The 16,159-nt window shown below is 34.7% G+C and overlaps 1 protein-coding gene across 1 annotated transcript; it reads right to left on the bottom strand.

Annotated features, from left to right (window-relative positions):
* Window positions 1-2,018: 2,018 nt before the first annotated feature.
* Window positions 2,019-15,632, bottom strand: LOC131164403 (beta-adaptin-like protein B). Its single transcript, XM_058121547.1, has 15 exons — window positions 15,355-15,632; window positions 13,830-14,027; window positions 12,896-13,009; window positions 12,434-12,684; window positions 6,840-6,975; window positions 6,528-6,707; window positions 6,293-6,385; window positions 5,977-6,188; window positions 5,805-5,868; window positions 5,528-5,707; window positions 4,767-4,859; window positions 3,778-4,184; window positions 3,262-3,451; window positions 2,979-3,182; window positions 2,019-2,565 (listed from the first exon to the last, which is right to left on the bottom strand). The coding sequence occupies exons 1-15, from the start codon at window positions 15,439-15,441 to the stop codon at window positions 2,266-2,268; spliced, it is 2,709 nt and encodes a 902-aa protein (XP_057977530.1). The 5' UTR covers window positions 15,442-15,632; the 3' UTR covers window positions 2,019-2,265.
* Window positions 15,633-16,159: the final 527 nt, after the last annotated feature.

The following is a 16,159-nucleotide window of genomic DNA, read 5'->3' as shown; positions in this document are numbered from 1 at the left end:
TACTGTTGGTTTCTATAATGATTAATGAGCTTTATCCTTCCCTTTTGCTTTGTTTTACTTTTTCCTCCTTCTTCTTTTCTTTTATGTTTTTACTTTGTTTTGTTTACTTTTGTTCAGAAGTGAAGAATGGATTATGGATGAAACATAAATCTATTTTTGAGTTTTGTCAAAAGGAAAAAAAAAGGAACATGCAAATCTTTTTTAACATCTAAAAAATTTCATAAACCTTACTGATTATTTGGTAAAAGATAAAACTCTATTTAGTTGTGTAGATGTTTACTTTCATTTTTAATTTTCAAAAGAACTATAAAAATCTTAATTTATTTTCTAATTTTCTAAATTCTTATAACAAAGGTCAAAAATAAAAAATATATTTTTAAAAATTTCTATATAAGTATAGAAAATCAAATAACAATGCACGCTTTTGAAAAATAACTTAAATAAGTACGTGTTTTAAAAAGTACTTTTTTATTTTTATTTTTTTGAAAAATATGTATAAAATATTTTATTTTTTTTTAAAAAAAAAGTATTAATTTGAAAAGTGCTATAATAAGTAATCTCATATTACTTTTATACAACTGTTTTTTAAAATAAATATATATTTTTAAAAAAAAATTATAAATGTGGCAGACAAACCCTAAGCTTTCTTGGATGCCACTGTTCTCTTTTCCTTCCACTCTAAATTAAGCTTTTACCTTTAGTAGTTAGTACCCTGGCATGACCATGCCCTGCCCACAGTGCTTTAAATTAGTTGATGATTCAAAACCTCAATTGGAATATCCCTTGAAAAAATTAGTGAAGTCCCATAGTTGCCAACACCATTAGTACAAAGCACCACTAGCAAGCATGTCCACCAACAGGCATGGGTACCTAATTGTGCTATTTTATTAGCAATTACATTTAGAAAAGCATACAATACCAAAGGGTGTAGTTTTATAATGTTTGAATGTAATTTGCATTTATATAGATTATGGATAGATTTTGTACACCTTTTTTTTTTTTTAGATGAACATTTTTTGATTATGGAATGTAATTAGACTAACAAATTATGTACGTATAATTAAAATGAACATGTTAGGACACGTTATTTAATTTGCATACAAAAATAGGTTTGAAAATTTATTATTCAAGAAATAGGTTAGCTTATTGGAGACTATAGTCCTTGGAACATTATTCATCGAAGTAATATAAAATCTATCTTGTTTATAAAGGGGAATAGTTTTTAATATGAGATTAATTGTTGATCAAAATGTTCTCAAAGCTATTTTATCCAACACTACGGATGTTTTGAGACTGTTCATTAAATATTGCATTGCAGAGGTAAGTCACACTATCAGACGCCAACATTTTAGGTATTCGAAATATTTTGAGTTCAAAATTTTTTTTTATTATTTTTATCCAAGAAAGACTAATTAGATGCTTTGTTTTAATTATAATTGTGCTAAAGGACAGGAGGGTAGAATGATTAAGTTCAAAATTCAAATTTCATTAGGTGACTAATAGGACGAATAGAAGCATTTCTTACATTAAATGTCTAAAGAGGGTCGTTAAAAGTGAGAGGCGACCCTCAAAGAAAGTTTATGTTATTTTAGTTATTTGACCACCTAGTGACAAACCCCAAATATTTCTAAAATCAAATGTTCAAGAGATGTATGAAAATTTTGAAATGCTAAAAGAACTTCATAATTTTATTTTTTATTTTTTTTTACAAAAGTGGCAGAGCAGTTGCCCATCATCAGCTTAAATGAAGGCATCATCTATCTTATTTTCTCAAGGGTAGGAACATTCCACTCAGTTTTGTTGGTCATTTTTTATTTTAAAAAATTAAAGGTGAATATCATATGCAAAATTGAGATTGTGCAACCAAATCTCTAGACAGCCATTTGTAACAAAGATTTCGAAACTTAAATTTATATTTGAAAGTTTAAAAAATATATATATAATATAATCTTATACTATATTTTATCCAAAATCCACACAAATCCTAGTATCAATTCCATGTTTCCCGACACAGTTGATAAATTTAAGTATAGAAATGGATTTCTAGGGATAAAATTTTAAGCATTACATGAGATCAAGCATATACCAAACTAGACAGCTCTTACAACAGAAAACATTAGTTTCAACTACTTAAAATCAATGAACTCAAAAAGAAGATGGCACAGGAGGAGGGGATCTCAACCAAAACCTCAGTAGCCAACAAAAATTTTTACAAACAATATTGACCTCAAAAAAAAAAAAATTAAAAAACTTGAGGAAAACGAATCAACCTTTAAGGAGGGCCTCCATGGCTTCGAAGAAAAGAGGAGCCAGGTCAGGGCTAGGGGTCTTAATTGCACACTTGACACCTGGGTTTCCGATAGCTGCAGTGAGTTCAATCAAGAAAGGAACATCTCGGGGGATCTTCGCTGATAGGTACAACACCTCCTGGTTTGCATGTTTACGTTTCGCAATAAAAAACATGTTTGATGCAGCCAGTCGGTCTAGGGTTGCCTCCACACTGTTCAGCACAACACCCAGAAGGTCCTTTGAAACCTCATTTGAATCAGGAAGCGCCTTCCATGTCTGCAGCAAGGATGAGAAATATAAAGACACCATGCTGTGCTCACTAAAATTTCAACTAATAATTGGATGGATTTGTCAAGTTTCTTTGATTTTCTGACGAGCCAATACATTTCTCCAAAAAGTGAACACAATGCAATATGAACGTACACATCCTAAGTAATTTGAGAATTACAACACAAGGGTTTACAGACTTCTCAAGCAATCCAATAATCGTTTTTAACATTTTCAAAGTAAAATTTTCTTTGCAATCTACTCAATTCTTATTATTGAATAACTCAAACACGAATCTAAAAGTAAGCACAAATAAAGAAAATTTGACGCAGCAGAGGATCATCATTATAATCAAACATGACTAATAAAAAACTGTCCCATTTAAGGTTCAAGGAAATATAGATAGCAACAAATTTAATTACCTCTAGAAAGTGTGCACGCTCCATTCTCCCATCCTCCGTGAACAACACTAGCAATGAAATTTTATCGTTGAAGTACCACACTGGTTGTTGATTATTTTTCACAGCAACCTGCAAAAGTGGGTTTGGAGGACCAAGAGCCATATTCTGGAACAAAACCATAGGCAGAAGAGTCCTTGCTGATGTCCCGGGTTGCAACTGTGGAACCTGGTTAACCAAAAACAATAAATCAAATCTCAATTTCATGACAGAAAAATCTGATTTGAGAACCACATTAAATTAGTACCTGGAGGGGTCCAGCGGCTGCAAGACCAAAAGCGTTCTTGTTGAACTGAATCATGAAACCATCAAGGATCATCTGTGAGTTGTTCTCAAACAATAAACTATAAAAGATTTGACCATCTCGTCGTGTTAGCTGTGCACTGATTTGTAGACCTTGACCAGTTGAGGCTGGTACTAGCACAGGCAAAGGAGGGCTGCAAATCAAGGTCAGAAGACCACATCAGTGCCACTCAAAAAAAATAAAATTATTTACACCGATCATTGTGACAATTCTCAAGAGTATTAGACTTCAAATAGCGGTGTTCACTAGTTATGCACAATGCACATTTAAAGCTTGCAACACAACAAGTTGTAAGTTAATCACAGATACCAGTGATACCATTAATTAAAAGTAACAAAAAAGTCTCAACTATTTAAATAAATTCAGAACGTTGTTCTAATGCATCATTTTGGTAGCCAAGCAATTATGCAACACAAATACCTATTAAGCCAATTGAATGTTAAAAAATCTATCACTTACCCAGAAGGAGGGGCAGGCTCGTCAGTAGGCACAATAGCATTATCAAGCCCCATCAAATCACCTAGCAAATCTGGAACAGGAGCAGGTGCAGGTGCAGGTGCTGCAGGGGCAGGTTGCCTTGCTGCAGCATATGGAGTGCTACTTGAAGTGGTAGGTGGTGAGGCAGCACTATCAACTGCATTAGAAAGAGATTCAGAGTACCCTGTCTCACTCCCATCAGGATAGTCCTCTTCTTCAGTTCTCTGCGCTGTAGCCTTCACACGTGTCACAAATGCATCCGGGGGTTTATGGTACACCGAGGACAAAGTAGCAATATTGGCCAGAAGCTCATCAAGAAGAGATGAATCAAGTTGGTTTGAATCATCATTGATCACAGGCTTCTCAGCTAACACAACATCTTTGGCTGCCTGAGGTAAAGAAGCACGTCTCTTACGTCAAATATATAGTATGCAGTCCCAATGTGTATACTCTACATACTAGCATCCAGTTGAATATCCTATAGATTAGAGTGGACTAGGACAGATTAGGGGTCAACCAAGCCTCAACCCAATAGAAATACATGTACAATTGTACATACGTATGTCAGGTCAGGGCTGTCCAACACCCAATCCCAAGTCCTACCCAAATTGAGACAGGGTTGAGTTTTCCCTATCCAAAACCAACCTGATAAACCCTCCCCAAGCCCAGCTATGTTTTGGTTGCCCGACCAAATTGCAGCACTATCATAGGATTAACATGAATGAACATCTTTCTTCCAGGTTTAATACTGTATGTGTTGAACTGACCAGTCCAAAAATATAGCTAAACCAACTAGGTCGGATAAAAACTTGCCTAGCTAGTCCCAAACTGTAGGAGTAATAGGTAATTGAGTCGGATTGAATTTTCTTCTTCTTAAAAAAAAAATATCCAATTGAATATCTATTAATTTTGTCTGTTGTCAGGCATCCCCCCAAAATTCTTTAGTGAACCAAAAATAATCAAATACAGACCTCAGGGTCAGTTGAGAGAAGCCGCCAATATATGTATGCACGATCACGCAGATCCGGATTATCTGTCTCTACAGTGGCATTATTCAGGACAACCTGTAAACAGGAACATAAAAAGTGAATATCAACTCAAAACTATGGACAGATATGCTACTAAAAGAAAAACACTATGGCTGTTTTTAAGATACAAAGGATGGTTGGCATCCTACTAGAACATCCCCCCTCATGATTAAGGCTTAGGCACTCTATCTGCTGGTAACCCCCACAAATTTTCCATATCCCGGGTTTACCAAATCGTGCGAGGCAAAATGCATTCCTAAAAATTAAGCACACGATCATCTACTCAAGAGAGATTGTTCCGTCCATCTACAAGTACAGCAGAATGGCAACAACATATTGCAACACCAAATATTGCAAAATATCTTTAACAAAAGCAGTGGTTAGTTTCCTTGTAAAATAGGATTTCGGCAAAAGAAACAGTGTGGCCAACATAGTTCCTTCACTGGCAAGGTGTGCCCTGTACTCGTTCCATGAAAATTTTTAATCCCCATTCACACCATATCCATGAAATTTAGGACTGAGATCAATTTGTAACGTTCACTGACCATGCAGCAAACAAAAATTCTAAGGTGCCACTCTCAGGCAAATGAGGGGTAAAGAAGGACAAAACAAGCAACTTATCGCCTCATACGCACGCACGCACGCGCGCACACACGTATGAACACATGAACAGCAACTAAAAATCATAAAAAGCAAAAACAAACCTGAATCATCTGCTGTGGGCCTTCAGTTGGTTTCTTAAGGAAGAGTTTGACAGTTGCAGTCAACAATTGCAACTGGACTTGCGCAGGTTCTTCAGGGAAACTCTCCAAGAAACTTTCAAGGAGCTCATCAGCATTGTCAATCCTTTCCGCATACTCACCAATTATCCAGATCATTGACGCCTAGTCAGAAGGGGCGGGAGTCAAGAGTGTAAATTTTAGAAAAATATGCACTTACATAAATCTTGGGCTCTATTGCAACTGCAGTGAAACACATTACCTTGGCTTCAGGCTCGTCTAAAGTGTCTAAGCTCTCACAGAGTGTTGCAATAATGGACTCATAGCTGTGGGGGAAGAAAGAAATTCACAATTTAAGTTCAAAGGGAAGAAAACCCAAATTTCCAAAATAACACTATAAGAGAACAATAAAGAGGAAAAAATAAGGAGCTTACGTGTTAGGGTATCTCCTAAAAATATCTTTGATGACTATAATAGCCTCTTGAACGACATAATTTACTTTAATCTTGATCAACTCAAGCAAAACACTGATACACCGCTCAGCTGCTCTCTCTAACTTGATGGCGCAGCGACCAATAGCACGAACAGCCTTCCGGACAAAATCAACATCTACTTCTGTGGCATACTCCTTGAACTCCAACAAAACCTAAAAAGAGCTTTTACCAAGTAAGTATCACAGACCAAGAAGATTCTGACTAAGAGATGTATAAAAATAAGATTGATTAAATTAGCATCGCCAACACCTAGTACCTGATCTATATTTCGGTCTGAAGCAAGCTTAATCATGATTTCCAACTTTTCCATCTTCACATAAATTGGATCATTATACTTGCAGAAAAACACCTAGCAACAGAAAATAGTGCCCTATAAGCTTTGTCCTTCAAAGTCATAAGCTGGAGTACATGAAGAAAGGTGCTGCTGCTGTACACTGTTCATGTACACTTAAGTATCAAAAATGAGAAAAGTCAGAACTAAATAATATCACCTTGATTTCATGGGCAAGGATTGTGGGCCGTCTTTGTACAATAAGGTTGATGTTTCGCAGTGCGACATATTGTATTTCAGGTTCTGCAGAAAGCAATGTTACAAGAGGAGGAGCCATTTTCTTGCAAAGATTTCGGACCACGTCAGTACTGGTGATCAGCTCCATTTGTTGGAGGATCATCTATGAGACACAGTAAAAGGGATCAGTAAAAAACAAGGATCTGCACATACGTAGAATATTGTTCAAAGACACTGACAACGATGTAAACAAGGATAATTGGAGTTATAATAATTGAAAGAAACAAAACACCACCTTAACAGCTGAAAGTACAACCGCACAATTCGCATGTTGTAGTCGAGGAGTAACTCGCTCTACTATATTTTCTGCTTCACGAGCATCGGCTGCCTTATACTTAGAAAGAGCATCTAATATAAAAACTTGGCCCCATCTGAACAAACATTTAATCAGTTGGTCGGTCATTTCACAAAAACTAACAAAAAATAAAAAAAGAAACAAGAGAACAACATAAAGGATTAAACCAAGCACTACTTTTAAGAAACATATTAATTTCTATCAGCTGCATTTAAAAAGTTACTGAAGTTTCAGGTCAGCCAAAAGTCAAAACCCATTATGAACGTCATCCATTGACCACTGGAGGCCATGTAAGCTAACCCATAGTCCATACCAATGAAGCTTGTGGGTTTCCCAAAGAGAATTTCTTTTTCCCACTTGACAATAGTTTCAGAAAAATAGCATAAAGAAAATGATGCATTCCTCCAAGTCAACTGCACCATGATAACCCCAAATAAAAAATTAAAAAAAAATTCTTTTATATATATATATATATATATATATATATATATTTTAAAAAGACCAAATGGTATCCTGCACTGATAAATCCTTAATGAAGTTAAATATTTAAAAACTACTTAACAATAGCAACAATAAAAATCAATATAAGTAGTTATTTAGCATAAAATAATTGACAAGATAAATACACAATTAGCTACATGAGGTATATCTCAACCACTACCATAAAATCCACAAACCCAACCACAAAGCAGCCTTAAGTCCCATAATGTGAGGTCAGCTATATATGAGTTTTTCCGCCATTCTAAACAATCTAAAGCAATATCCTGAAAAAAGTTGAAGATTTGTCAAATATTCTCACTACCTTGGTCTAAGTCATTTTAGGTCTACCCCCACCCCTCCAATAACCTCTCGTGTCAACTAAAATTTTGAAGCTCCAAAAGTATGGAATTTCTATTTCAATTTGAAAAAAAGATAGAAATTAGTAGTAAAGCATAATGTTCTTCTATGAAACTTTTAAAATGGTTAACAAACATAATAATGTACATTTTAAGACTGATATATTATAAATTAAATACATCTATGTTGTGTACCACCCCTTCCCCGGACCCCACATACACGGGAGCTTTGTGCAACAGGCTGCACTTTTTTTTTTTTTTCCTTTAATGTTGTGTATGAGATGCAATAGTTGTAATAAAATATGTGTTTAAACATATTCATACAATCATACTATAATGTGTATCAAAAATATTCGATTAATATAAATGAAATTCATAAATAAGGGCGTCCCTAGGCCACAAGGCTCCCCGCTTTGCAAGGGTGGGGGGAGAATCATCAGTGTACTAAGCCTAACCCATGCTTTTATGCAGAGAGGCTGTCTCCTTACACTCAAACCCGTGACTAACCAGTCATAAAGAAGCAGCCTTACTGTTGATCCAAGGCCTGCCCTAGAAATTCATAGATCTATTAAATATTTTTCATTATACAAATAACAATAATTTAGACATGAATAGTTAAATAAAATATTGTTGTAAGTTCAATTTTTCATTAAATTTCAGAAGCCCCTGTAATAATCTTTTGTTTCAATAAAGAAAATAAGATAAATTAAGAGAGAAATTTCACTTTGCACCTAAATCTTACATTCAAATTCCAAGGGAATTTCATTATGTAATTAAAATTCTGACAAGTTTTCTCTAAAATTTCAAGATTTCAATAAATTTCGGCCGATTCATTGAAATTTTATGGAAATAAAGTTAGACAGAAATGGACTGCTATTTTGATTGGGTGATATAGAAAGCAGAAAATTTGATGGAAAAATTTCAACAATTACGTAGAAATTTCAGATCATGACTAAATAACTCTTTTTTTTTTTCCCGTCACATTACTTGTTCTATGTTGCATGCCCTCAAACCATATCAGTAGCGCTTTGATTTTCTCATCCTCTATAAGCACTATGCTTAGCCTGCTGAGGATTTTTTTTTTTTTTTCAATATCTAACTTTACCTTTTAAAGCTATGCTGCTAATCCATCTTATCATTTTCACTTAAAATACATTTACTTTTTGGATATGTTGTTTCCTAGTCGCTCGATGTTTTGATCAGCATAGCATAACTAGTCTAGCCATCCCATAAAAATTTCTTTTAGTTATAGGGGTATTGTACAGTCGCACTATGTGCACTCCTCATTTTATTATCCAACTTGCTTTAATTTTATGCATTGCATTTTCGTCAATTTCTCCTTTTGCTTGGACAATAGATCCTAGGTAAGGAAATTCACTACTCATAGTAATTTCTTAAGTCTTGACTAAAGATCTGATTGACAGGATCATTTTTTGTTGGCTTCTGTGTGGGTGTTCAATGCCGAGTGTTTTGGTAGTATGGCCTTCTCTGATATTTAGTGTGATTGGTTGGCCCTATTGACTTTTCTTTTTTTAATAACTTTTGTTTTTGCTTTTCGTTTGCCATGTGAGCAATTTTCATGCTCTTCTTACTTTCTTCTTTCTTACTGAATTTCTTCTTTTTCCATCAAAACATAATAATACTTTCTTGACTATCAAGTTAAACATTTTCTCCATCGTTCCTCCTAAAATTATTAAAAGGGCATTTCATGTATTTTATTTTCTACTTGTCTTAAAACTTCAAGATTCTAAAGCATCTCTCCATAGTTCTAGCTTATGTCTCTAGTTTCATCTATAAACAAAATATATACACCGAAACCTCACTTTGGATATGTCTAGTAAATTCATCCATAACTAAAGTGAAATGATAAAGACTTGAAGTAAATCCTTCATGCAAACCTCTTGTCAGTGGGAATTCCCTAGTTACTCCTCTATAGTCCCAACATTAGTCACTGCCCCTTAATTACTTCTATAGTTCTATATATCTAATACCCACTCCTTTTTTAGAACCCACCACAGACTACTCTCTGTCTGTTGCTATCTCTAGGACAAGTAAAACCATGCACACAAATCCCCATTCTTTTCCCTAAACTTTTCCATTAGTCTCCTTAAAAGATGTATAGCTTTTAATGTTGATCTCCCAAGTAAAAAACCCACAATCTTTGTTCAATTGCCCTATCCTAAAGTTTCATTGTATGACTCAAAATTTATTTCCTAAATATTTTGTTAAAAATTTGAAGATCTTTGTTCTTAAATACAAGTGCTATAGTGCTTTTCCTCCATCTAGCAATTTATTACAGCTTAAAATCTTGCAAATAAACTCCTCAACGATGTTCCCCGTTATCTCCTAAGCTTTCAGCATATCCCCACGTCTCCTTCATAAATTTAGGAACCGAAATGAATGCCTGCCAATCCAAAAAGGGAAAAAGAAAAAATCCAAGACCATTATAGGCAACAATTTCTCCTCCAATAGAACATAATTATTAATGCTATTACTTGGGTTCCAATGCATGAACTTGTATATTGAACCTAGTACCAAATATGAATTGGGGAAGAAAAACCATAGGATGCATTTGATGCTTGCTTACTGAAAAATTATAGGTCATTGATATTAGCAACCACAATAAATTAATTAGCCAATAAGTGGCTGATAAAACTTGCTAGCTTACCACGCATTCCACAAATCCAATGTATGATGCATGGATCCCAAATTTTCAATTTGGGACCATGAATTGAGAGAAGCACTTGCTTCTAAACAAGAAATTGCATGCATTAAGGCTTGAACCTGAAACCTTAAGTGAGTCATAAAATGGCCAAACCATCACATGCCCATTATTCTCTACTTAAATAATTATCTGATTTTTTTTTTTCCTGAAACTTGCATATACAAGTGAGCATAGAGTCATAGACACGCATGCAATAGCTATGGAGGGGCCTTTTGAAACCATGTAATCAATATCTCATGCTTTAACTCCAGCTTCACATACTGATAACCTACATTATACATTCAGTTGTGAATTCGATAGTCCTAGAAAATTCATTTTCTGAATACAAAGAACCGATTCACCTTTGGCCATCCTACTTTTTTTTTTTTCAACATTTTGTAGCCACCTATATATTTTTTAAACATTTTGTTGCCACATGCCTTTTCTCCTGTTATCTTTTACTCCCACATATCTTTCTTGTAAATGTGTTTGAGGCATTTAGAGGGCAATTTCTTCTATGCTTCTCCTCCCTTTCCCACTCCGATACCAATTACATATTCCTCTTCTATCTGTCCCACACACTTCAATTTTTTTCCTTGTGTCTTAGTTGAACGATACAAGCAAGGTTAAGATCTTGTTTTTTATAAATCAACAATGACAACAACTATAAATGAGTCGAGCCAAATCACAAACTACTCAGACTTGACTCGCTATGTACCTCAACTTAGCTCAACTCTATTCGGGTTCAAGTGAGTTTGAGTTGCACATTACTACTAGTAAACCTAATCGAGCTTCATAGACCTTTGGTTATTTTTTATTTTTTATATATGTTATAAGGTGATATGTTATATATTTTATACATATATCAGATATTGTATATTTTTTATATATCTAATATTATCTTATAACCAAATCAACCGCAATTGAATTGAACTCAGGTTTTAAGAATTTTCAAAAGTGTAGCTGACTTGAGCGAGCTTAACATTTTCGAGTAGTATTTTGAGTATTTTGCAGCATCAACTTGATTCAACTAGAATACATCCCTAGCAACAACAACCAAGCCTCAAGTACGATTAGGTGGGGTCAAATGAGTCCTCCTTTTCCATTCTGCACTTTTTCAGGCTATATGCAAAAAAAGTTGAAGTAATGCCAAATCCTTATGGTCTAGGTTATTCTAGGTCAACCCCTCCCTCTCTTATTGCCTTGAACAACAACTAATTCACCTATTATCTGAAACATTAGAGTGACCACACCATCTTAATTACTCCTCTTTTTTTGTCAGGTGCCACATGTAACATACCATGAATGCCTTCATTTCTCACTTTATCTTTTAGAGGCAACATTTACTTTTGTAAAATGTTATTTCTTAATTGCCTAACATTCTGAACCATATAGCATTGCTAGTTTCATAGATCTCCTATAAACTCTCCTTGATTATTCTATTTAAGACAATTACTCAAATTCACTCATCACCAAACCCATGTACAACACACATAGGGCCCTATTTAGTTTTCAATATTTTTCATTACTAAATGACATAATAAAGTTAATATTTAATATACACCAAAGTAAAGAAAAGAGGCACCACATAGGGCATCCATGAATGGAGAGTGATCATCACACAGATGCAATGCAAATAAAGTAGTTCAAACGAGAGTAACTTAAGCCAAGGGTCAAACACAACGAAATACTGAGGCAGGCTTTAGATACATCATACACACTATTATTTTAACAAAAATAAAAAGGGGGCAGTCGATCTCCCTCCACCCCAAAATAGGGGAAAATTACCATCATGGATGTTGTTCATTCTAATGTAGCAACTTACACTTCACCATCTGCAGTATAGCAACATTCATGCAATAAACAACATTACAACATTATTATTAATATTATTTTGGTATTTTTGGGGGTTTCTTTTAGTACTGTTGGATTCCACCACCATAACAAAGCAAAAATCAAAAGAAAAAAGGTACCTTTGTAAACATATAACTTACTCTGTGCATTCATTTAGAGCAGTAAGGAGTTTTGACAATGTGTGGCTAGTGATCTCAAATATTGATCTGCTGCTGTTCTCTTGAATCTCAGCAAGAGCTGCCACAGCATTTGCAACAACCATTGGATTGTTGTCAGAGATCAAATCCTTCAGAGACTCCAGAAAACCCCTGTCCTCAACCAGCTCAGCATTTATATCATAAAGTTTTGCAACACATATGGCAGCTGTCTTGCGAACGTATGGATCATCATCCTGTGAAACAATGAAATCAAGAGAAATTGGGGAATCACATAGCAAAAGGTGCACAGAAAGTACCTTAAACACTGTAATCACTTAATACAGATTAACAGCATGATCATGTGAAGTAAAAACACTTGCAACGTTCTTTGAGGAAAACAGAGAAAAATGATTCTGTATTTAGGTTTGATGCCTTAATAAAATGAAGCCAGTCCTAAAAAACAACCTTGAGGCATCTCTGAAGGGGATCACATAGATACTCTGTAATTTTATCAACACGAATGCATCCCATTGTCCGTACTGCCAAGGCACGAATTAAAGGATTTGGATCCTGTGAATCCTGCATAAATACTCACAATCAGAAGTCTACTAGTTGTGTATACCCATTGCAGAAGCAACATAAACCAATATGTTCAAAAATTCAAAAAATAATCCATCCATTCCTGATTATAACAAAATGTTTTCCAAAATTCTTCATGCCATGCTGAGTAGCTGACAATATACAAAAAGAGAAAAGGATACAAGTTGGCACATCCATCTTGAGGAAGAAATACTGCCACTAAAGTAGAGGAAGATAGATAATAAAAAAATAAAAGTTTAAAAAATGTAACCCAATCTGAGGATGTCTACCAAATTATTAATAATATGTGGGCAAGCGTATGTATGCCACTATGCCCATGCCTTACTAGATAGAAATGCACAATATGAACCATAAAAGATAAAATTGATAGAGAGACTATCGTCCATCAGAGAAATACTACCAAGATAAAGGCTCGTCAAGTAAGGTCGCAACTATTGGAGTAGGGAATAGGGAGAAGAAGAGGGACGAAGGTCAAAATGCATTCCATCAAGAGAAAAATATTTAGCTCCATTGAAGTGCACATACACATGCAAATATATATATATATATATATATATATTTATGTATATGTATGTATGCATGTATGTACAAACAAAACGATACCTTTTAAAGGAAAAAAATTCTTTGCGAATATCATTCATGGAGCAGATGGTCAAATAGCAAAATTCAGGACAACATAGGGAATATGAGTAATGCATAATTCATATAGAAAGCATGGTAGTACAACAATTGATTTTGATGGCCATGGCAATAATAAGAGAATAGCAGTACAAAACAGCATGTTCATGGTTGTTCTAACCTTCACAAATGTATTCACGGCTAGAATCGCAAGGTCAGGTTGACTTTTTGCATAGTTTATCAGATATAAATAAACCAACTTTTTCAGCTCCAGATTTTCTGTCTGCATGCAGTTCACAACATCTGTGAATAGTGATGATACATCCTTTCCAACCGTCATTGCTGCTATCACCTTCTTAACAGCATCTTTTCTTTTATCCTGCAAAGCATGTAAAAGAATAGAAGACTTTGCATTGTTAAAACATACAAAATATAGATATCACAGATAGACATCATAAAAGGAAGCTGACAATTATTTTAAAAAGTTTAAAAATAATAATTGACCCACACTATCATAGTACAATACCATGCAGAAAAGAGTACAAGATCAAAGTAGCCGTCAACTAGTCGATAACTGAGCATGGCATTCATGCACTCATAATAATAATAAAAGGGCCACATACAAATTTTTTTGGATAAAGAACCACCTAGTGATTGGATAAGTAGCATAGAACACTAGAGTCCATTAACCCACAAGGAAGTAAAACATAAACAAAATGAGCTTCCATCCAATAGAAAACCTACATATGCTCCAAGCCAACATAAGTAATGAGTAAATATTTCCCTTGTGAAACGGGCTGTTTAAAACCAATACCAGACAGGTCATCTTGCAGGTTGAATCATATCCTGAAATGAAGAACGCCCCCAAGTTAACTTGTATAGGACTAGTACATCATGTACATTCAGGTTAAATTTACATTCCCGTGTATGACAACCAGAAATTGGAATTGGCGAATCAGAAGCCCAACCCACGCCCACGCCCACCACTCTTAACACATACTGAGGAGGCAATTTATCTTTAAAAATTATCCTTCCCTTGACAAGGTCGACATGGCCAAAAACTGATCCCTAAACTCCATTCCATCGATGATTTACTGCAAACTAGCAGCCTAAATACAAAAATAGCAGAACCGTACCAAGAATAATCCATCCATTATGAAGGCTTTGTTCCACGCCTTGTTCTCAAAAAGAAAATTTACAGGATAAAACAAATACAATAATAGAAACATAAATTCAAATAGAACGCTATCCACTGATTTAATTAAACAGTACAGGAAAAAATCTCAAGTAGATTGAGCAAACTGGCTTTATGCAGAGTTAAACGCAGCTTTTAGTTTTTCTCGCTTCTCAAATAATGAAAATTTGAGATTTAAAATTTAATTTTCTTTTCATTTCCTTAACATACAAACAGGTACAAAAATCAATAAACAATGAAATGAAGTAAGTAAATGTTTAACATCGACGTTGCAAATCTAACCAACGAAGGTAGATCCAGGAACCTCACGGAACCATAACACAACTCAAATAAATGAAATAACAATCCAAATGGACAAATCAAAGCAAGCCCCATTAGATCTGCTGATAACGATCGACAATTCACAACCGAGCCACCATATCAACGAAATCGCAAGCAAAACTGATGCGAGAGAGAGAGAGAGAGAGAGAGAGAGAGAGAGAGAGAGAGAGAGAGAGAGAGAGGGCCTTACCTTGTACTGAGAATTGAGCTCTTCTTTGAGTTCAGGGATCTCTCCCTTCTTGGTGGTGGAGAAGTACTTGGAGTCGTGCCCGCTCATCGCTGCGCGGAGAGTGTGTGTCGACGGAGATATCTCGGATTGAAATCGGCAAATGTAAGTCGAACCAGGTCCGATCACCCGACTCGTTTCTCTCTTCTTCCCCCTGTGCCTTAGTCAATATATGTGAACTCTCGTTCGCAGTCCGAACTGAGCCGAGGAGCGGACCGCTCTTTTACTTTGGGCCGCCTGAGCCGGTCCGCGTTGTCCTCCACCTCTTCAAGCCAAAAATGCACACCTATGCCATGATTTTTTATTTATTTTTTTTAAAAAACAAAGAGTTTTAGAGAACTCGTTTCGTACTCTATTTGTTTTTTTTATTATCTATACATATTTTAATTAAAATCTAAAATCTAAACTCACAAATAAGTTGCCCTTCCAAATTTTTCAAGTAACCTTTTTTTAAAAAAAATCGAAATCTCAAAATAGATGCTTAGGTTTCTTTCCTACAAAATTTTAGTGAAAAATATGAAAAAAAAAAAATTTTTCAAATCTCAAATAAAATTGACACATGTTATTTTGTTTTGATTTTTTTTTTTCTTTTTTTGGCAGGTTAAGGAGAAAAATGCCTTGAGTCATTCAATTGTGAAATATGATTTTTTTTTCAAATTTATTTTGTTTTAAAAAAATATTTTATAAATTAATTTTTTTATTTATATTATTTATGTGAAATAGATAAATAACAAACAATTTTACAATATTTTATCTTTTAAATTGATTT

Source organism: Malania oleifera, chromosome 9 (genome assembly GCF_029873635.1).
Source record: "Malania oleifera isolate guangnan ecotype guangnan chromosome 9, ASM2987363v1, whole genome shotgun sequence".
In the NCBI taxonomy this organism is placed as follows: domain Eukaryota; kingdom Viridiplantae; phylum Streptophyta; class Magnoliopsida; order Santalales; family Ximeniaceae; genus Malania; species Malania oleifera.
This window is presented reverse-complemented; position numbering and strand designations above follow the sequence as displayed.

Coding starts and splice junctions, on each gene's coding strand:
- LOC131164403 (XM_058121547.1), bottom strand. CDS start 15,441: ATGAGCGGGCACGACTCCAAGTACTTCTCCACCACCAAGAAGGGAGAG. Junction 14,028..15,354: donor AGCTCAATTCTCAGTACAAG/GTAAGGCCCTCT, acceptor CATGCTTTGCAG/GATAAAAGAAAAGATGCTGT. Junction 4,185..4,766: donor TTCTCTCAACTGACCCTGAG/GTCTGTATTTGA, acceptor TCTTTACCTCAG/GCAGCCAAAGATGTTGTGTT.